The sequence below is a fragment of the Malurus melanocephalus genome, unplaced genomic scaffold, assembly GCF_030028575.1.
Source record: "Malurus melanocephalus ecotype Western Australia unplaced genomic scaffold, MMel_1.1 scaffold_41, whole genome shotgun sequence".
Classification (NCBI taxonomy): domain Eukaryota; kingdom Metazoa; phylum Chordata; class Aves; order Passeriformes; family Maluridae; genus Malurus; species Malurus melanocephalus.
The window spans coordinates 41007-63893 of NW_026623273.1; the positions used below are offsets into that span (position 1 = coordinate 41007).

Consider the following 22887-nt stretch of genomic DNA (forward strand, 5'->3'; position numbering starts at 1 on the left):
TAAACGAGACATCATTTTCCTCCCACACTGAGTTTCTACGGCTGGTAACAAATTAGGCAGAGCCCAAAAGCTATGTCCATGACACAGTCCTCATCCATACACAGATGAGCAGTGAATGARGTGTGGATCCTGTTGAAAAAGCAGCAGCATGGGATTTTGTAACCAAAATTTGCTACTCGTGCCTACGGGCCTGAATGTTCCCTCCCTCCCACCACAACATGTCACACCTAAAGAGAGACTGTCGCTTTCACTGTGTATTTGTACAGCATCAGCACTGCAAATACCAACAGGGCACACTGTTTCACTCTGTGCATTGTAATAAAAACCAGATTTCCCGTTCTTKTTGTGCTGCTGGAAGTCAACTAAGCAGTCTGGAAGCAGGACAACACAATAAMGGCAGATAAAAAGCAGGAGATTCCAAGTATTTGTAAAATAATCTGTTTATGGTTACTCTGTTCAAGTGGGTAGCTAAGTTAAAAAGGCTCCAGACAATTTTCTGTACAGGGGAAAGCAAAACTTTTTTCACAATGCTATAAGTAGTTAAAAATCTCACTCTTTTTCAAGTTCTATATATTGATTTTAACATTAAACCTATGGGACTAAATACCTGCCTACCAAAGAAACATTCAACTAGAAACCACACCCCATAGCATAATGTGGAAAAGAAGCATGCAGTCTTGTTGCCCTGCAGCTAAGCACTATCACTCAARTTGTACAAGAGTGGTTTCATGACATTTTAACTCTCAGGTGTCCAGCCACCTTTCTTTTGTTCTAAGTCAAAACATGGCCTACATGTATTGYGATTTTTGAATATTATATTACTTTTGCTCCAAATTATTTTAGAGARAGTGTCCTAATAAATGTAATAGTAAATGCAAAATAAATATAGAGCAAATTAGCCAACAAACAAGAATGTTAAGGCTTAGACTTCTCAGAAGCCAGTAATTTAAACAGTTTACAACTTCCTGAAATGGATTAATAAGGTAAGTCCTGGTTTATGAGAACCACGAACATTTTATTCTTTGTCTGTGGCTACTGTTGATAAATGATCTACTCCTTATTTAGTGGTCTAGCAGCATGTTTAATGACAGCATGTTTTTCATCAGTGGGATTTGGCTGATCATCAGAGGGAAGTTTATACAAAGGAATAACCATCGTATTTTTTTAGATAGAATGTTAGTATAAAGCACCTGGTTCACTGTGGAGAAGTGCAAGGTCATGCAATGATTTCAGCTCTATGGCTGCAGCACAGAAGTGTCCTGCAGGGCTGTGTTTAGCAGCCYTGTCCTCACCTCCAGCACAGCATTTAGCCACCCCTCACTGGAACACTTTGTGCTCAGCAGCTCCACATGGACTCTCAGTTATCCCATATAATGCCATATGGGACAGTCACACCTTCAGACTTTCCTTAGAACCAACAAACTGCACTAAGTAGTTTTGGATTTCAAAAGATTAGTAACCATCTGTAACCATCTGTCTGGATTAGAGGGGCCACATGTGCCCCGGAAAGTGAACACCAACTAAATCGCACGCAGGGACTACAGCCCGGAAAAGAGCAGATTTACAAAAGGGTGGGCTTGGGAAGAGTGAATAATAATTCATTCTTCACTGCCATCTCATCCAACACAGGGCACCAACAGCATTTGGTGAGAGCCAGGTTCAAAACAGTCAAAACCTGGTGGTGCTTCACAGGCACCAGAGCTGCGTAGGGGAAATGGTATTTAACGTAAGTTTTACAAGGCTGCAGAGGGAGGTTGGGTGAGTGCTTGGAACTGAGGTTCACTGAAGGTTACTGATTAGCCAAGCCATAAAAACCTCTGGAAATGCCTTAAATTAAAACCGGTTGGAAGAGCATTAGAAAGAAATCTGATTTATGTTTGCCTTGCCCTTGCTCCTCCTTAGGTCCTACTGAGAGCCAGAACAGGGASTCAGACTCTTGGTCAAGCTGCCACAGTCACTTTCATGTTACTAAGAGAAAAATAAATACACAACACGACTCCAGAATTAAATACACATGGCTTTCCTGCATTGCACTTTGTCATGATTTTGCTGTCCTCAGAAGGATGACCAGTGATTTCCCTGCAATGCAGAATGGGCTCAAGGAGCATCACTCAGGCTGTCAGCACATGAGAATTTTCCTATCTGGTCTGCAGAAGAGTTTGGTGCACGTATGACATTCTGCAACCTGCTCAACAAGGGACGAATTCCACTCCCTCACTTTCAAGAGCAGGTCTGAATAACGTTATCACTTAGAACAAATGGCTTAAATCAAGTTAATTTGGAATTTTTCAACTTATATGTGCCATAGAAAACACCTCGATGTATATAGGTAGCCTCAGCTCTTAACTAGCCAAGTAATTATGAATTTTGATCTACTGTCAATTGATTTTCTGGCAATCTACAAGAGTTGTGAAGTGCTGGTAGTCTATGCTGCGAGCACAAAGATGTGATTCCCAGAAGAGCCATCAAAAACTGTTGTGAAGACACTTGGGAACAACTAATAAAACCAACAATGACGCAGACCTTTTTACATCAAACTTGCATGAAATTCACTGCTGGCAAATGCAAGACAATGAGCTCCAAGGACTCTTTGCTCCGATTTGATTCTGACTGAACAAGAATTACTAGGGAAAGCCTGGTGCACCTTTGTGAACAGCACGATAAACAACTTTCAAAGACAGTAAAAGACAAAACCAACATGTTCCAGTACCTAAAGCACGAAAGGAAAACCAATATTGATCTCCTCCAGCAAATCTGTGCCTGTTGCAAAAGCTCACAGCTCTGCTAGCACCCAGAATGTTTGCTGTGATTAGTCTTCCTTACTTCACTTGCTAAAAGGGTAGCACCGAAAAACCAGARATGAAGATAAATTAAGAGAATATTGTGAGAATGGAAATAATTACTGCTCACAGAATGAAGAAAGCAACAATTCACTCAAAGTTAAAAATAAGAAGGAACATAATAAAAAATGCCAAATAATGTGTTATAAAGAAAGAATAAAAATTATAGAAGCTGGCATTTCCCCTCATCATGTCTCATAAAAAGGACAAAGGACTATCAAGAAATATTGAGAAATGGCATCAAAAGGTTCTTCTAGTTAGTGTTTGAAACAAAAAGTAACGAATACCACTTGAGCTAAGCCAAGAATACAATGTAAAAATAAGAACTTACATGGTCTTCAGGCACACCTGCATGCAAACTAAATACAAATAGTATCCAGATATATCAGAGAACAACCTCTGCCATTTCCAGCACAGACTGCTCAGTCACCTGTCTCAGGKTGTCTCCCTTGTATTTTGTTAATTACGGGGTTTCTGTAAGGCACGGCAGCTCACATTGTGCCAGCCTGGCATCACAAATCCCTTCCTTTGAACACAGCTGGTATTTCAGAGCACCCCAGCCCCCCAGAAGYTGTCACCTGGGCGGGCAGTCCTGCTCATAGCATTTCTTCTGCCGCCCGTTCGGCTGCGTCGCGGGGTCACAGAAGGAGTTCTTGATGGCTCCGCTTCCCCTCCACACGCAGTGGGCGATCTGCCGCCGCACCCCTGCCAAAAAAACACATACACACAAAAAAAGAGAGTAATCTCTGTAGGCTGGGGGATTGAACTGCAGAAATCCTCAGGTACGAGCATCCTTCAGTCAAGCTGAAAAGGTTAGGCAGAGCTCTTTGGATCAGATCAGAGCTCAAGTGACACATCAGAAAGCACTCTCCTKAATGCTTTTGTTAGTCTCAGAAAGGGCTCCTGCAGGCCCTGAAGCAGGTTTATATGGTTATGATGGGTTTTTGGATTACCCACAGACAAGAGGAAACACAGCAGCATCAGCTATTCACAGCAAGATAACCTTTTCTTTGTACTTTGGGAAGGCTGTTTAAGCAGAACACAAACCAGAGTCACAGAACAGCCCAGATTCTTAAAATGAAGCCCAGAATCTTCACAGAATGATTCTTAATGTGAATTCAACTTTTAAGACGTTTTAGTACACATTTTGACTGAAACAGATGATGAAAAAGTCTTCTGTTTTCTGATTAAGTATTTCTGTAAGTAATACACAACACTCAGCACAAAAAGCAAAGCAGGGTGATGAAGAGACACACAAAAACATTCCATACAATCTGGGTTATTTCCTAACAGTTCTATTTATAAAAAAATCCCACTCATTTAACAGAAAGAAACATGTACCAAAATACTACACTGCCCTAGTGTGAATCTAAAGAAAGCCAGTTTCCAGGGGCCTGTGTCACACATAGTWCTGCAATAATTTGAGACAGCTCTCTTGCTGCAACCCAATGTTAAAAAAAAAGTATTGAAATATTACAGTTTGAAAAGGTTGTAGTGAGACTGACATGGGGGCATTAAAACAGTCCAAACAAATCCTAAGGACTAAAAAAAAAAAAACCTAAACAAACATTAATTAACGCTCTTTAAATTAACTGTACTACTAATTCACAGCAATTARTGAATGCACAGATAATGTGTGGATTACTGGATCTCTGGAGCTTTTCTTCTTCTCCTGGGATGCACAAGGTCTAACAGCAATGTTATCATCAAGGGGAAGTGTTAGGCTATTTTGCAGAATGTTTAGGAAACAAGCTTTTCCTTTCCCCAGGCCTCCTAATAACCAGTGTGGAAGATACAAACAGTAATCCATAGAAAATGACTGGGAAATGGGAATATATTCCTCTGACATATACACTCATAGGATGACAGTAATGTTAAGGTTGGGATCAGCCAATCCAATAATTAACCCTGCACTGCCTCAGCAATATAGAAGGGAGATTTCCATAGAAAAGGATCATTCCATAGAAACCCAGCGGAAACCTATAGCCCTTTTTTTACCACCTTAGAAAATCAGGTATCAGAGGAAGTGTTTTCAYTTTTTGATTACTTTCAGACTTGGGACTGAGACATATAAAACAACTGCTGACTACAGGACAGGAATTGATGACTGACTCTGCTCCAGTCAGACACAAAGGCTGATCAGTGATTAGTGCATCCTGCAAGGGAAGATTAAGGGACTGAGGCATTACAGCTCCAGGGTACACACTGTGGAAGCAGCTGCAAGCCTGCAGTAAGTCTGGAGTTGGTGATCTCCTATTCATAGGTGATTTCAAATGGGAGAAAAAGTTTTGAGTCAGTGTAGGACTCCCAGGGAGCAGCGCTCTCTTTTATGCCGTGGAACAAACGTAACCGGAATATTCAGCAACTTTCCTGCTAGCTGTAAACAAAGCAGTTCTCAGAAATATTTCTATCCCTTTCAAAATCATGGTATGTTGCTGTTCCAAGTACAAATAACATGAAATCTTTTGCTTTGATAAATTTTTAATGTCATTTCAGCTTCTGCAATTCACTTTGAAGACACTATAAAACTTTTCAAGTTTTGCTTTGAAGCTGCACATTCTCATAAAATGACCAGCTGACATCAATGAACTAATTTATTCTAACAAACAATTTTTATTATGGAAGTTATTGAACTCCCACTCTAATTTCAAAATCTCTGGCAGCTCAGCTCCAAGGTTGGAAGGAATCCTATACGCATATATCAAWATACACACATAAATGTAGGTTTACATGTTATGACATAATGAAACAGTTGGTTTTATCAGCTTGAGCAAGTTGAACTAAAAAACACTGCAGAAAAAAGAGAAAACTATTCACCCTGCACTGACCCTGCAATAATAAGTACTTACAATTCTATGACTTAAGTGTAAAATACTTTATTGAAGCCACAGATTAAAAATTCTAAATATACTGAAACCTCAGAGATATTTGAAACTTGAACACTATTTCTAAAGGACTGTGARAGGTAGCTGTTCTCCTGCCTTCACCACTTCTCTCTAACCTCAATTCTAATTAGTTCATTAGTTCTGATGTGTACTATGTCAGCTCTGTCAAAAAAACCCTGCAAGTATTTCTGAAAAAGAAAGGAAAAACCAAGAAAGATAATCATCAGAATAAAGAATACTCTTCATTTCATTAAATCTCCTCAGAKATTCCTTCTACTTCTCCATGACACTTCATCCCTAATGCAGGACTCTAGATGTGAAGCTGACCCATGCAGATCTTGATTTTTCACTTTGTTTGCAAAGAAAGGTGAATTCCAACATTACTGTGATTCTGTGATTATTTAAAGAAGGAATCGGTTTATTTAAAGAAGGTAATAGATTATTTAAAGAAGGTAGTTGGTCTAGGGAAAAAAAACCTAAGTGACATATTTTAGTTAATCTGCATGTGAAAAAGCTTACAGGCTCTAGCTGCTGTCTTGAGAGCAGGCTCTAGAAGGGCAGTTCCTGTCCAGAGGGTGCAGGACTGCAGTACTGAGCACACATTCTGCACTACAAGCAGTTCCCTTCTGCATAAGGCAAATGGCAGGCAGAAATTCAACCTGTCCTGCACTGAGGRCAGAGAAAGGCTTATGACTTCTCCAAATTATCCCCTTTGGTRCTTGTTTGCCATGGATTGTATTGCAATATAATTACTTACCTATTTTCTACATTGCAATTGAATACCAGCTATCGCAATGTGCTCTCCTTTCCCCTGCATGCAGTATTAGGTACGCTTGCCATAGAAATGTTTATTTTTCAGGGGGTATTTAGTCCCTGTTAAATGGTGTTACAACGACTGCCCAGAGCCATCTCTGAGATTACAACACATCGTACCATGACAGAAATGAAGGAAGCCATGAGCACATTTGGATCTTCTGTTTCTCCACTGCGGTGGAGATGGAGAAGGATATGCATCAGGAATGGCATGGTGCTGCCTTGAGGCCATGGATCCCAGGGAAATATCTCTAGGGAGCTGCCCTGGGTTCATTCTGGGAAGAGACATCTTCACTCTACTCATTGCTGGAACTTTTCCCAGGCACATTTCCCATGGATAAGGAACTATATCATAGGGCTAAAATTGTATTTTTTTCTCTTAGGACTGATGAAGTTATCCTGCTTCAGTCCACTGCCCTGCCTGTAGACAATCTGTCATTCCCTAAGGTGGCTTCACTTCCTTGGCTCCAGAAGGCTTTGTTTGCATCGTCCTGATCTCTGTGGCRACCAAAGGCTGAAGTTCCCTCGGATTTACTGCTGTGTTTGTGATGAAAGGGCCTATGCCGAATCTTTGRCAGGTCCAGGATCTTTGCCAGTCTAAGGATCAATTCCCCCACTGGCTGTGGCTGTCAAAGTTAGTTCAACAGCTCACTTTTCTTAGTAGCCCTTTTTATTCTAAAAATATTGGTTTACTGTTTACCAAATGATAATTGCAATAATCCTTGACAGCTATATACTACTAACCTCAGGCTAAATAACAATGATTTTTCTTATTAATCTATCTGKAGGCTTGTCTTCAGTGAGACTTTTTGTGCATCTCACCCACAGCAGATGATTTTGCTACTTCAGTACACTTTTATCTTGCAATCTTTTCAAAACACTTCAGATGCCAGAGATTTGCTACCACCAGTGTGTTACTGCCAACAGCAGTGAGTTCTGAATCTAAACAGTGTGAGCAATCAAGATGAAATCAATCACATCATTCAAAGCCAGATGGAAGTTTTGTGGAAGTCAGTGGGACATCAGGAAGAATTTCTTCAGAGGTTGTCAAGCATTAGAACAGGGTTCCCAGGGGAGTGGTGGAACCATCCTTGGGAATGTTCAAGAAACAACTGGACRTGGCCCTTRGTGYCATGGCTGAGGTGACATGGTTGTGTCTTTTCAWGGCATGGACTCCATGATCTTGCAGSTGTTTTCCAGCCCTCATGGTGCTTTGAACAGCAATGCTGGTCCACACCCCGATGGCCCAGAGCTCACAAATTGAACAAGGTGTGCCTGCAGAGAACTGCAGACTGYAATACCAGGTTCCCCTGCTCCAAGTGAAACCCTGAAGCGCTGTGCCAGGGTTTCTCTTTTTCAATGAGCAGGGAGTGAGACAATACCCTGGATGCATCACTTTTCATTCTCTCCAGACCTGTCCAGTTACTTTTCTAAACATTTGTATTCCAGGGGAAAAAAAGGCTACAGGTTTATTCATTTCTCTTCTTCTATCCATGAAGGAATGCAGAGAACKGATGAGGTTTCTGTGCCCTTCGTGAACTGGCATGCAAGTCCTGGTTGCCCTTCCATTTGATGCCACCAACTCCATAACCTTGTCTGAAACATCTGCTTTGTATTTTTACAASGGCAGTAAGCTCAAAGAACATTTATTAAGAGCACAAACGCAGCAAACAGAGGAAGTCAATAAGTAAATGAAAAACTAAAGAAACCTCACATACCACAGTTGTCTATTTAAGCAGCCCATGTAGCAGGTAGAAACCAAAACCACGTCACAYAGTTTGTTAGATAGAAGAGAGTACACAGGGCTACAATTTACCTACTGAGAAACACTTCTGGGAAAACTGCAGCTGATGTAAGAACCTCAAAAYGGCATAATAAATAGTCTGCTAACGCATTCCCCTCCTCTACCCTTTTTAATCATAACAATTTTTACATTAAACACGACTCACAGCTAGGTAGGTACCAGAACCAAAACTTACAGCACACAATTAAGCAAAACACTTGTTTTGTGCACCTATTTTAAGAAAATGGTGGGTGTTTTTCTGCTAACCAGAAAGCACATGGTGTTTTGTGCTGAGAAACTCTCCTCAAAAAAAAATCCAGAAAACAAATCACTCCATCTATCTACTCAAGCGTACATACATATGAATGAACACGCATCTCTATAATATGTTGATTATATATATAGAACTATTTTTTCTATAGTATGTGAATGCTATTGGGATGGGATATTTTACACTATGCTTCTAAAAGTTCTCCTTTTAATCTTCCAAAATTTAGGTCATACAATGCCCTTTGTCCGAACCACTGAAAATGCATTATTGGAGTATCTTTCTTGACAGGAGAGATTTAAAAAGTGTTACTCCTGCAATGATCACTGCTTCTAAAATCACAACTGGATTTGTTACAATACTTGTTTTTTTTTCTTTTTTTCTGCAAAGTAGTTAAAAAAGCAATAATTATCAAAATCCACTAACAATATCCTAGCATTAGAAAAGGCCTTTTTCATATTACTGGTCTGGTTGTAACATTGATCTTCTACTCATCTGTACAGTTTTYACACAGATGGTTGGAGAATAAATCTGCTGTCCTATTCTCCAGGACTCTTTTGTCCTGGGAAACTCAGGAGCTAATTCAGATGGAAGGCTAAAAGTCCTTTCCCCTAAGTGCAGACTTCCCATCATATACAACCTTCTCCTCACAATTTAAAAATTATTTCCACAATGGATGGCTAAAAAAATAATTTACCGTTGTAAAGAAACCTTAAACCATTTTTTCCTCATTATCGGTTTAAAGCAAATATTAACTTTATCTCATTGATATTATCTACTTCAAAGAAAATTTTAMTGCTATCATTTCTTGTGTGTCACCAGAGGCAAATTTCTAGACCTGTTGTTAAATCCTACCTCACAGTCATCATTCTGCTTGTCTGGTTTAAGATGCTGCACAAAACCACACTATTACTGCAGTGGTACCAGAGCCGCTGCCAAACTGGCAAAGACATGGAAGTTCTCAAGACTAATTTAAATAAATTACAAGCAATTATTGAGCAATACACAAAAAGTTGCTTGTCAAGACAGGACAGAAATTAGGAGTACTTTTGTCAGTTAAAATATTGAAAAGACTTCATAGGAAAACAATAGCTCATGAATTATTAGCATTGCTGAAAAGCTGGGCTATGGTAAAGAGTACAGACAACAAATTTAGAGGGAAAGAAAACTGTACTTTCTTATTTTGGTTCACAGGAGCTCAGAATTTCAGAAACCTATTTGACTTAAATAGTTTAAAAATACATTTTTTCAAGTTAAAATGCATTATTCACAGAATCCCAAAATGGCTGGGGTTGAAAGGGATTTCTGAAGATCATCCAGTACAAACYCCCTGCTAAAACAGGGTCACCTGGTGCCAGCTGCACAGGATCACCACCAGGCAGATTTTGAATGTCTCCAGAGGAGATTCCACAGCCTCTCCCAGTGCTCTGTCACCCTCAAAGTAAACATGTTATTCCTCATATTATTTTTGTAACCACGTGATCTGATTTAGGTGATCTACATCTATAATGAAGACAAAGAGTAAGAGAAAAAGGAAGCGAGGAGTTACCTCTTCCRCAGGTAACGCTGCAAGCTGTCCACTCTCCATACTGCCAAAAATACTCTGGCTCTCCAATCTCATTCTCATTGCTTTCTTCTTTACGTACTGTGTATTCATACTCAATTCCAGGGTTGGTTTCTTGAAAAAGTAGCTGGAAAGAGTGTGTTTTATTAATTATTTAATTAATAATCTACTGTGCAAAAGCTTTCAAAGTGTGAGACTGGAAGAATTAAAGCTGCCCATTTTGGAGTCTGTTACCAGTTCAGAGAAGCAGACTTGCAAAATTCCCACTTCTATGCTGGCAGTGGCACACATGAGTCTTTCAAAGGCACAGCTGTTTACTATGCACCTCCTCACAGGTGGGAATAAATGGGTCAGCATAATTAGTATCCTGTTGATTGTAAGAAAAGATAATACAAAGTCCATCCAAAGCATCCCTGTGCTGCTGATTAAGAGATATTGCCTACACCCACTATAAATTATAATTTCCCTACCTTCTGAAATAGCTGTTAGGAAACAACCACTAAGTCAGAAGAGTACAGATGTTGTTCAGACATTGCTTTAATATTATTTTTCAGTGTTTCTAAATTAAGAGGAAAAATTGCAACTGAGAACAGGCACTCAAGGAATTTTACTGAGAGGGAGAAAGTAAACATCATCAAGGGATAAAAGACTTCAGCAATGAACTTTTACTCTTCCTCCCAATTATACTAAAAGTGAAGAATGAGCACCCATTAGTTTTGTCTCCTCATCAGACATTCAAAGTGTGAAAATGGTTGCCCATTACACCCTTAATACTGCTTTTAATTTCATGGTGGATACACAGGCAAACAAGCCATGAGAGATACTTTCAGAGATCAAAGGGCCAGCTCAAAATGATATTTTAGAACTGACAGAAGCTGGTTACATTTAAGTTAGAATTCAWAAACAAACATGAAAGAAACAAAAGAAAGCACCCTCTGTGGGTGTTAAACGGATCAGTTGCACTTAACACAAGCTATTAGTCCACTATGTAACGCTGCATGCTTTCCTTGCCCAGTGTAAGTTGTCACTGCTGTCAGCCTTCCCTAGGCCTCACTGTTCACAGCCTGGTATCAGTTCCCTTTTTGTGACAACTTTTTTCTCATCTGGACCTGGTTCACATCACAGCCGTGTGTTGGTCTCAGCTGGTACAAGAGACAAGACAGTTTGGGTAAAGGACTGCCCAGCTCCAGGTGCCAGGATCCCTGTCCTAGTGGCAGCACAGGATTAGACCAGCCTTTAAGAATAATCAGAGTACGACAGAGGACACGTATTTTTATGCAGGATCAACAGCTCTCAAACAAGGTGCTTATTTCTCTCCAAAACAGCTCAACTATTTTTTTTCCAAGATAGCATGCTAACAGAGTGGTTTATATATCCCCGTATGTATTTTGCCAGCCTCAGTTTCAGAGCCCCAGCACATTCGGGTTCTGCTCATGATCTGCTCACCTGAATCCATATTGATTCATTGGTGGGTCCTGGAGCAGTCAGATTTTCTAGATCCCCTGTTCTGTCATACTGAAATATCGTTCCTGCCACTTTGTATTCACCATTCCACTGGATGATAAAGCCTCCATTCAGGTAGTATTTTTCCGGGTCTTTGCTTCGCACAGCAAGGAAATTTCCTGATTCTGCAACTTCCATGACTTTGATTCCCCTCGCACCTTTTGGAATCAGCCCAATATCAACATATCCTAAGAGACAAGAGAAGTTCATGGAGATGAACAACAGAAATGTCACTGCATTTTACTTATTTCTAAGATAATTAAAACATCAGCTTTGCTTGCAAATATATACAAGTGTGCTACCACAGGGCTTGYATTTCAGTTTGTTAACAGTGTGGCTTTGCAAGTCAGGTTTTCTAGTACCAGCTGGGGAATAGTGTGTAGGCAATGCCAGTGGTCTTTAGAAGGAATGTGGAGGGGAAAGACTTTCAGAGCTGTACCAGGGGAAATCTACTCCACACATGACAACATTTCCAACATTTCCATAACCATACCCAAGGGCTCTGGTACACTGCAATCTGGAGAAACGCCATGAAGTTACAGCAAAACAGTCTTCTGTGGGAAAGGYTTTTTTTCAATTTGCAAAGAACGTTTTCATCTGTACCCAATGCACAGGGATGTACAGAATTCCATGYACCTTCTCTAAGGCATTTAAATTCTCTGTGATTGTTTGCCTCACAACAAAAAAACGAATGTTATTCAAATGCCTCAAATTACTACTATAAATTGAACGCACTTTTTTAAACTATGATTTTCATAACAAAGTTCAAGGGCTTGTCCTACTTATCTCTTAAGAGATTCATGGTCTTTGTGTTAAGAATGACCCAAAGCATCTCACACAGAATTTTTTCTGCACCACAGGCAATATGTGACATCAAGCTCTGTGCTTCTCACCTTACAGGAAACTGCTGTTGTTGTTGCTACTGAACTGTRAAAATAGGAAGTTCACAAAGATCCTTGAACACAAACTCAGGTAGCTTTCTTGTTATTGCCCCTAGCTGAGCTCTACAAATTAGAGGAATGACATTTCTGCAAGCAGGTGCACTGGGAGTGTGAGCTAYATTTTGTGCTGCTTTGCTTCAAGACTGGAACATGAGTTCCCCAGTTCTCAYCACACACTGCTGAGGTCATGAATTAAATTCTGAGATTCACATCCTGTTCATCCTTCTTGTGAAACGAGTTTATCACCTTAGGTTACTCACTCACATGAGTGAGATAAATCACATTGGGCACACTAAGCCATCTTCAGTAGCAATGTTCCTCACCTACCAGAACTGCTGTAAGTGCCTGAGAGTCTTTAACATCTGAATCTTCTTTACAGCCCCTTTGTGGTGTAATAAATATTGGTTAAAATGTCATATACTGCTTATRGTACAAAACAGAACCTGTCTACTTCAGGCCCTTCTTAAGTACATTGATAATATAAAATTATATACATGGATTCCCAGTGAGTGATGTTTAAGAAGGAGAATTCTCTGGATGTTAATTTTTGCAAGTCTCCACTGACTGTGGAAATCAAAACATTTCGGGTGTTTTTAAGTGMATGATGAGACAAAATGTGGAGGCTGACTGAATAACTTGTATTATTCAGCAAATAGACAGTCTAGGTTTATTGTAAGTAGCCAACTCTAACGATTTTCCCAAATGTTCTATTCATTCAGGGCAGAGAAGACATGAACACAGTGTGTGATTAGGCAATGAAAGGCTTGATTAGACGGCATACTTACAACCAGGCCAAATTAACACAGCATGGAAAATCTTAATTATGTCACGTCCTGACAYCTTGGCTTTGCAGTGCTGGTGTCCTTTTACAGTAGGGTTGGGTTGGGGGTTTATTTCCAATGTAATTAGAATAACATTTGTTCAAAACACAATGTATAAAAACAATAAAACAATTTTTGTTCTGCTACAACATATAAATCTGTATATCTCTTCAAGATCTGGCATAGTTATTTTCAATCTACTGCAACTGTCTGRTAAGGGATGTTACCATTTGGTCAGTGTATCACACTGCCTTCTCCCTGGCTCTCCCCACCAGCTAAATTACCTCCTGATTTCCCAGGGCCTCACACTGATTCCCAATAAACCTGATTTTGAAAGGAAATYTGATCAGCAGCAAGCTTGTGAGCTTTTCACTCAACATAATAAACTTTTGTTTAAAAATTCTCTGGGTGGTGTTTATGTAATTGCTCCTGGTTCTGTGGTTTCATTTGATTATGATCTAGAGATCCAAGATTTGGTAACAGCCAAAATGTCAGCTGTCTTACCTACACACTGGGCTCATTAAATCCTGGAGCAAACCTATTGTGAGCACTTCTGCACACCTGTGAATTGGCAACTCTCAGATGCTATTAATCCTTCCCCTTTTTAATTAAAATTAAATCTACATGCTCCCAACACAGATACGAATAAATTCCTGAAACCCTTGCTGTATTCACAGCTTTACAAGGACTGAAGAACTTGTTTCTCTTTTCCCACTCAGGCCGTGAGCACAGCATTGCAAATGAAACGATAATCAGATCTGACTATTTCTCTTTATGACAACTTTCCTACTCCCAAGCCTGTTGTATCTGCAAACCTCTCTCAAAAATACATATTCCTGAGGCACARTTTTCTTCTGTGCCAAGCTCTAGACACTACCATGACTTCGTTCCCAGCCGTGACCTTCTTGCTCTTCCATGCCTCCTGCTCATCCTGCAACCCTTCTGCCACTGAAGTTCTGCCAAAGCAACTTAAATGATTTTCTAACAAATCCCCTTAAAACAAGGGGAAGTATTAGTGTCAACAGCTGCAACAATGTGTTCACATTAAACCTCTGATTTTTTTCCATCATGAAACTCCAACAGAATCCACTACAAAGATGAGGCAGTCATTCCTGTGGCGCTGTTGGATGCCCCTGGATGAGTATTCCCATTTTGCATCCATGGCAAAGACAAAAGGATTTTTAAGAAAATAAGTAATACTATATATTTTAAAACTTTTCTTTCTGACCATGAGGTAGTAAGACTTCTACAAGGATTTTTAAGCAGACTTCTTCCTCTTCAGGACAAACTGATCACCCTGCTCTGCAGTGAAAGGCTGAATTATTAAAACTCTTTCCTAGGATTTCATTACTTAGACATGAAAACTGAGTCAGCCTGCACAGAATGATGCAGCGCTAGTCCCAAGAAGGGTCCTGCTGGACTGAGATTCTGAACAAAGATTTAAATCAGTATGTATTAGCTTTGGCTTTGTATTTTTCTATTCCATTAAACACAGAAAAACTTTTCAAATCTTCTTTGCCAGTGACTGGGAGCACGCTTTGATACTATTTTGTTACCTCTGCTGAATTTATGAGCCGAAGATTTCATGTTTACATACACTGTTCAGCAGCGAATCCACTATAAAATCTGAGAAAACACCACAGTATCAGTCAGAGGCAAAAATAAGACAGATATTGCAAACTAAACCTTTTTCCTATTCCAGATTTAACACCTGTGCACATCAGTGAAATCCCCACCTTGTCCTGAAGGGCCCACAACCTCTACCTTGCCTGACATCTTTCTTTTTTGGCCTGAAATGCAGTCAATGTCTATAGAAGAGAGAGAATCTTCAAAATCAATACATTTTTACTGAATATTTACTTATTTAAAGAAAGCATTGAAATAATTTTACTCAATATTCAAAAAATCAGCAAATATTCAATATTCAAACCTCAATATACAAAAACCTCAGCAGTATCTGTCAGCGAGGCTGACTGAATCTTGCTGCAAGGAAAAGCTAAGTGAATATAAAACACAAATGAATTCAAATAAAATAAGAGGCAGCTTTCCTTCCATAAATTACAGTACTGGACCTTTTATGCAAAACTGTCATTCAAAATTGAAGTTCACATCTTTAGCCTTGGGAAGCTCACACAGTCAAAGACTGAGTGAATTTTAGATTTGCAGAAAAAAAAAAATTAGAAGCTGAACGATTATGGTAGTATTGAAAGGGAGGGAGCTCTAGAATTTCCTTTTTAAATCTTACATATAAATGCAACCTGCACTGCTGCAGGAAGGGAAGGGAAGGAAAGCAAAGTCAAGTAGAGGAAAAAAAACTGGAATATTAAAGAAGCTTTTAYCCCATACTTTGCAAAATCTTGTCAAACCAACTCTAAATCAGTAGCACAAATCAYACTTGTGCAAGGCAGAACTATTTTATCTGAGAAACTCCACAAACCCAAAAGGCACTGACTGCAGTTTCTCCCTCACTACAACGGCACCAATTACTGACCTCGAGACCTCTCATCCCTGCCTCTGCCTCTTTCCTTAGCTGCACACCTTACCCTAGCAGGCTCTCCAGTGCCCTGTCTTCCCACTTCTGCCCCTCCTGTCCTGGTTTCCCACTGAAAGCTGCTCATTCCAGCAGTCTCTTMAGCTCCAGCTCAGCGCTGTATCTCTTACCCAGTTTTAGGCTCTCACTCCTGCTTCCAGGTTCTCCAGCACCCATTCATCCCACACAAGCCCACTTAAAGCCTGAATGGCTCGCTGCAGTCAGTGAATTCAGGCTCAGTCCCAAGTGCTTATTCAGACCACTTCAGCCCAGCAGGGAATTACTCCTCTCCCATTTATGACGCTTGGAAATGAATCCCCAAGCCACTCASTCCAGCACTTTTTTGCTTTTTGCTGTACAGGCATTAGGTCCAGATTTTTCAAGACGGCAAATTACACTCATTTTGTAAATGCACTTACTATTATGGATTTTCTTGTTAACTGCCTAAGTGGCATAGGACCTGTTTTGTCTCAGACAATTTTTATAAGACACCTTAAAAAGGCGAACTTAAAAAGCACAGAGCATGCTTTTTTTTTTTTTTTTTTGTGGCAGAAGTGTGACTCACTGAAACACCCATTTTACAATTACCCATGCAGATGATCACTCAGCTTTCAATGAGAAGCACTTTAATCATTTCTACACAGAGAAACTACTTCACCAATGGAAYAATTTAAGAGAAGAACCCGTATTACCAAATCCTTCACTCTGATTAAACATCATCTTCACTGTACGACAAGCAGAGCCGTCTCCCAGGCAAACTCCACACTGGTCTTCTGTTGCGTTGGAATTTATCTCATAATCACAGCCAACAGCCTAGAAGGAAAAAGTGTCAGAATAAAAGTGGCCTCCTCCATGAATTATTTAGAGTATGCATGTATCACTGTACTTGCAAGAAGAGGAGTAGTATATATCCTGTACAGTGTATTACACCAAGGCGAAAAACAATCAGCTAACGAACTAACAATAACCATGTTCAATATCACCATGTCATAAAAAATGCAGTAGTGACCAGCCACCTGAAATAGAAATGTGCCACCCAAATGGCYTCATTTATCTGGGATTGGCCAGTACATCTAGCATTTGTGTCTGCTTTTTTATGTCAYAGAGCCATCCACAGGTTCCCAGGAATTCAATGCAGTAATGGCACTGATATCTCTATCACCTCCGACAGCACAGAACCTCAACTAAAACCCTCTAGCAAAGAGAAACTCTTCAGCAGGCATGAAATTTTATAACAATGCTTATCCAGCTTGCCAGCACAGGGGCACGGGTCAAGATAAAGTTATGGCAAAGACTGATTTTCCAGCTCATGATTGCTACAGGGAGAAAGTGAAAGAATAAATTTATTCATGTGAGTCAGGAAAAAAACTTCTTCCTTGCCCAACCCAAAAATTCTGTGCTCTAATGTCAATTTCAACAAAATGCTCATTTGGTTTTGGGTTTTTTTTTCTGCCTCTCTTCAAAAATAAGGAAGGYTGCAGAACACAATCTAATGTCCAACTTGTAGTGGTTGTTAATAGTTTCTAAGATACCTGGAGATCTGTGATGTAGAYGAGTACCCAGAAGTTTGGTAGTATGTAAGGGTTTTTCAGTTGATTTTTCTCAAAATATGCTTTCAGATGCTGTACCTGCCAACTTCTCTAAAACCCTCTTGATACATGAAAATCTGGATATTACCTCTTGATTTTGATCTTATTTTACCTTCAGCTACTGTAATCTTCTTCAAGTTTCTGACAGGACAATCCATCTATTATTCTAATCTAGGTATACAGGCTCCTGCATTCTCTAGTATTTTTCTATAATTTTCAGCTCGAGAAACACCTGAACAATTTTTGTCTAAGTGCTAGTGATTTAATGAACAATCAGAGATGTTGTGTAAAACAGAAGTGAGGAACGGCCTCAAGCTACAGAGGGTGTCAAGCTGTGTCACTGTAAAGAAGATTCAAAGGACTCATTCATCAGTTAAAGCCAACACATGCCCAGCACCTTTCGCACCAGCTCTGAAGTGCCATGGCCATGTCAAAGGTTCTGCAGCAGCCTTAGCTTCTCTCTCCTCTCAATGAAGGCCACTTTCAAAAAAATGGAAGGTTTTAAAATGTCTTGCACACAGACAGATCCTGGCACCAAGGATCACACTTATGARTAGCAGAGAGTTGTAGAGCACACGTTAAGATGGTGACTAATTCATTGCCTCTCAGTATGTAACTCTTTGACCACGGGTGGATTTTATCAACTATTCAGAACACATAGATACCACTGCTACATGAACAGGATGTTTCCTTATCTTGCCAGCAGTCCAGATCTGTCTCTTCCCCAGCTATCTACAGCTGCACTGCAGTTTATATTTAATACTTCCTTGCAATTTGAAGAMGCTGGAGTGCTGCTGTTTTCTCAAAGCGATGTGTTCCGCAGTGAATATGCTGTACTGTAAGTACATTTGTTAATCATCTGCAAACAGTAAAGTCAGAGTTATCTGGTTTATCATTACACCAGATGAATAATCAGACACCCTGGAGAGAAATGGAAGTTGCAGTCTTTCTATACTATGCACATACGCATTCAAACAGAAAGTTGGGGAAAGTCTGGAGAAGGAACCCTTGTGCTTCATGCTTTGGCATTAGAAAATAAGATTAATGACTGCTGGCAGCTTCTCTTTTGAACTTCTCTAAAAAATTACTTGCCTTCAAATTGTGTAATTTTTGCCATGTTACCATTTTCTGTTACAAAATTCATGTTTCTGGAAAGGTTTCTGTCCATTTTTATTTACTGTGGATTCTCGTTTGAGAGGCTGCACACAGAATAAATTTATCTAATTGTCACTGCCAATYAGATACTTTGAAATGAACATCACTGAGCATACTTCCCTCCCAAGTATTGTGTAGTGTAAAAACCCCCAAAGGTTTAACAAACTGATTCTGAGCTGCTGCTGCCCTGGCTCTGCCTGAGATGGCAGCACCACAGTACCATCACTTTTCTGCCTTTGGGTACCAATTAGTGCTTCTGCTGTGCTCTACCAGCTCGGTCACAATCAGCTCACATCTTTCCCACCTGAACACACATTTCCTCTTGCAACAGGACTGTGGCATCAAAATATGACATGGCTGTGACATGAAGGGAACCCCTTTGTCCCTTCCACTAATAACAGCAGAAGTTTGTATTTCAGTGTTCTCCTGATATTTGAAACAGTTTGTATCTGGTCAGACGTCAGCCTGACCTACACATGAAACATTCCCAGATGTTCCTGGGGTTCTGGAATACCCACGAACTAGGCACAGCASAAAATTTACTGTGCTGCAGTAAATAAAGCCTTTGTTTTATTCCCCAGCTCTGGGGTGCTGCTGGTGCTGCAATGACCTTCATATCTAGCAGCAGGGCCTCGTCTTAGAAAGCCATTAAAAGCCATTACAAAGTAATACTCTCATGTGTCAGAATAAACAGCATTCATTTACTCTAAATACATTTCCATGAACTTTAATTTCCAGACTCTGTTTTCCTTTATCACTCCAGTGAATAGCACATTATTTTTGTCATCCATTAGAATAATTTCAAGATGCTTCATTCCTCTTTTTACTCGCTTTCCTCATTATTCTGGCTCTTCTGCAYGCACTAGCCGTGTTTTCTAAAAGTGCCTCAAACTTCCCAGAAGGTCAGCGTGACCCATCCATGTGCACTTGTAGTCCTGAACTGGATGATATTTAAGGTCCTTTCCCACCGGAACCATGCTATGAATCTGTGATGAATTTCTCACAAAGAGCACTTAAAGGGGATCTGGAGACTGATGCAGGTTATAAAACAGGAAAGAATCTCAGCAGCAACTGGGCTCTGATTTTTTCAGGCACAGATGTCCTAGTGCATCCTCTCCCAGAGAGAAAACCCTGCTGTGTCACAGTGACCACTGTGTGCCCTAGAACGGACAATACAAGCTACACCCCTCCCTGCAGCCCTTTGCATTGCCCCACTCACCCAGAGCCTTCTCTGACACACCTGAGACYAGCTTTATTTCTGATCACAGCACACAGTGCAGAGGCAGATGTACTGACCTGAATTGCCTGGCTGCGTTACAGGAAGGACAAACAATTTATTTCCTGCTGCTCAGTGTGTAAAGGGAAAACAGCCAGAGATATTGCCCTTTTTCCATTTCCAGGGGGAGAGGCTTTTGTGTCAGATTGGCAGTGGGGGGCAGATACAYGAAGTCCTTGCAGTCACTGAAGCGTATGGCCAGGATGTGCTGCCTGAATATCCATTATGGGAATGCCACATTGAACTTTAAGGTCTTCCTTTTGTCTCCCCTACTAGTCTTCAAATAAAGAAATCATGTTCACTTCTTGTTGAACATGACATTGTCTTGAATGGGGAGAAATGTCTCATGATGTCAGTAATTCATCTTGTAATTTGTCTATTTGGGGCTGAATCAATGTCCTGTTGCACAAGCAGTGGGAGGAAGATGCTGAATCACAGTGAGGAGCAGTAAAGCTACTACATAAAAACACAAGTTGTGTAATCTGCTTTTCAGCAAGGGGAAAAAAGTGGTTCTCTCCCTAGCACTACACTGCTGTGTAATTCTCCAGTACAATGGTATTCTCTCAACATAACAATTGTGAATTAACACAGAGAACAGACTGCAGATTTGCATGACTGAAGGTCACTTAAACMTATCAAAATTCTGTACAGGAGACAAATGGTTGCTAGAAATATCAGAGATGCYGGGTCCTTCACCCTCARCATCTGCACACTACAGTGCAAAGAACATGTAAGCCYTCATTTTCAGATGATGTGATGGCTYACATTTAATCGAAAATCCCTATTATGTACCTATCAGTGCTAAACAAACATATTCTGCTGGCCGTATATTCGCTCATTCACTGGGGAACAATTGACTGACCTAGTAAGAATTAAGAGTGCTCTTGTGATGAATACGTTTAGCACAGGAAGATAGGTTATGTGCTATAAAGATCTTTTAAATTAAAGGGGCAAAGTGACAACTGAAAAATGAATGAGAAGAATATAGTTAAACAATAAATTAGTCATAGTATAGCTGGATGATTTGAGATTAAATTATAGACAAATCTTGTCAGATCTCCTGATAGAACTCTTCCTCTGTGTAAGGTCAGTGCTGAGAGAGGGTCCAGCTATTTTATGGGCCAGGCCTTCCAATGAGTTAACAATTTYAGCTTGTCTTTGAATCGACAATTCTAAAAGAATACCAGGCTAGCAGCACCTCACTGAAAGCCTTCCTCCAGCACTGAGGAATAGGCAGCATTTCTGAAAAATTAGAAGACATTGGATAAAATGAAAGGAGCAAGTGAGTCAGTGGAGTGTCTGTACTTCTCACTTGAAGATGCACTTTGTGGCTTTGTCAGGCCAGCCAGGAAAGCATCCAGTGTACCTCAGGTAGCTAAAATGAAGCAGCTCAAACCACATTTATCCATAAAAGTAAGAACAGTTTCTCTGATTGCTCTGAACAAATTCATGACAAACAGCAAAATCAGACTGAAATCAGATTAATTTAGAAGATTAAAATCTTTATTGGATCTATCTGTCTTGTTCTGACATGCCCAGTAGGAAAACTCTGAACTCGCTTGATAAAAAATAGCCTCCCTACACATCAATCACATGTGAGCAATATAGACAGTGGATCTAATATCTTACTAATTTGATTTTTTTCTCAATTTCAGACCAAAGTGAAGTGTTATTTTAGTACTCAGAACAAATGTGAAGTGCTCTTGTGAGATATAGCTCTGAAAACCAGAACAGYGCTTTAACAGACTAAATTTTGTGAATGCCTTTTCCATATCATTAGCAACATGTTGCAATCAAACTACMAGAGTGATGGACCAGACTAATTATATTAAACACATTTCCAGGTTTATTCTCCCTGACCTGTAATGTATCTATTGTGTTTAACTAGCTGGACTAAAATACTAGTGAATTAGATGAAGGTGTATGAAAAAGCTGCTCTTCAAGTGTTATGCTGGGTACCTATTTCAGACAAAAGCATGCTATCCTTAAATACTGTGAGCTATTTGGGTTACCTATTCATCATTTGGTCTCATTTTGCATGGCTAGATTGTTATTCTATGATCCTGACTACAAATGAATCTGTTTGCCAGGAGATGTGAAGCAGCAGCCACCGTGTGAAATGCTGACAAAACCTGCACCTTGCATGGAGTTCCTCAGAAACCCTTTGAGGCCACAGAACTATTTATGCTGAAGAATATCTGAGATCCACAGAGTGCAATTAGTTTAGCTTTTCTTTCACCTCTGATCAATAAATTCAGATTAATTAAGTTTCGCTGTCTCTAAAATAYGTATATACCTGAACTGTCACAGGCAAGGTTGAATACAGAATGCATATGGAAACTAAAATTGACCATAGTGATCCCAGTCCAACTGGGCTGGAAATCAGAAAATAAACATTTCATGAAGACAGCCTAACTGAGTTTAGTAATTGGTCTCTTTGAAATGAAGGTCAAAAGCATATGGTAGGCAACATCTACCACGTGTTTCAATATGCTAAAGATGTGATTCATTCCAGCTTGAACTGTTCAAAGCCAGGTCAGGCTTTCACCATCACAGCTCGAGGGCCCATCCTGGCTCTCAGCAAAGTTAAGCAGGATCTCTTCACTGTGAACTTGAGCAGGGTCATGGTAACTCTCTTCCGTAAGTGTAAGTCTTGCGAGGAAAGCTTGAAACACATCTTTTATTACTGCTGTCTGAGGCACTGACATTCTGCTAAAATAAGAAGTTTAAAGAGAGAGTATACCCACTGCCTATTAAAAATGTGAAGTTTCCATCACCGGAAGTCTTTAGAAAAGAATATCAAAGCTGTCAAAAAAGGAATATAATTTGTAAAGGGATGAAACAGACAACCTCTTGAAGTCCCTTCTAGTTGCATTTTTACATGATTAAATGGCTTAGGACATACAACCCCTAAGCTGG

The 22887-nt window shown here is 40.0% G+C and overlaps 1 protein-coding gene across 1 annotated transcript in view; it reads right to left on the reverse strand.

Moving 5' to 3' along the window:
* Positions 1-22887, reverse strand: part of ADAMTS12 (ADAM metallopeptidase with thrombospondin type 1 motif 12) — a 141962-nt gene that overhangs the window by 21959 nt on the left and 97116 nt on the right. The window contains exons 14-17 of the mRNA XM_057364647.1: positions 16641-16761; positions 11600-11844; positions 10139-10280; positions 3419-3545 (exon numbers count right to left, since the gene is read on the reverse strand). Of these exons, the coding sequence (XP_057220630.1) occupies positions 3419-3545; positions 10139-10280; positions 11600-11844; positions 16641-16761 (635 nt within the window). The remainder of the gene's footprint in view (positions 1-3418; positions 3546-10138; positions 10281-11599; positions 11845-16640; positions 16762-22887) is intronic.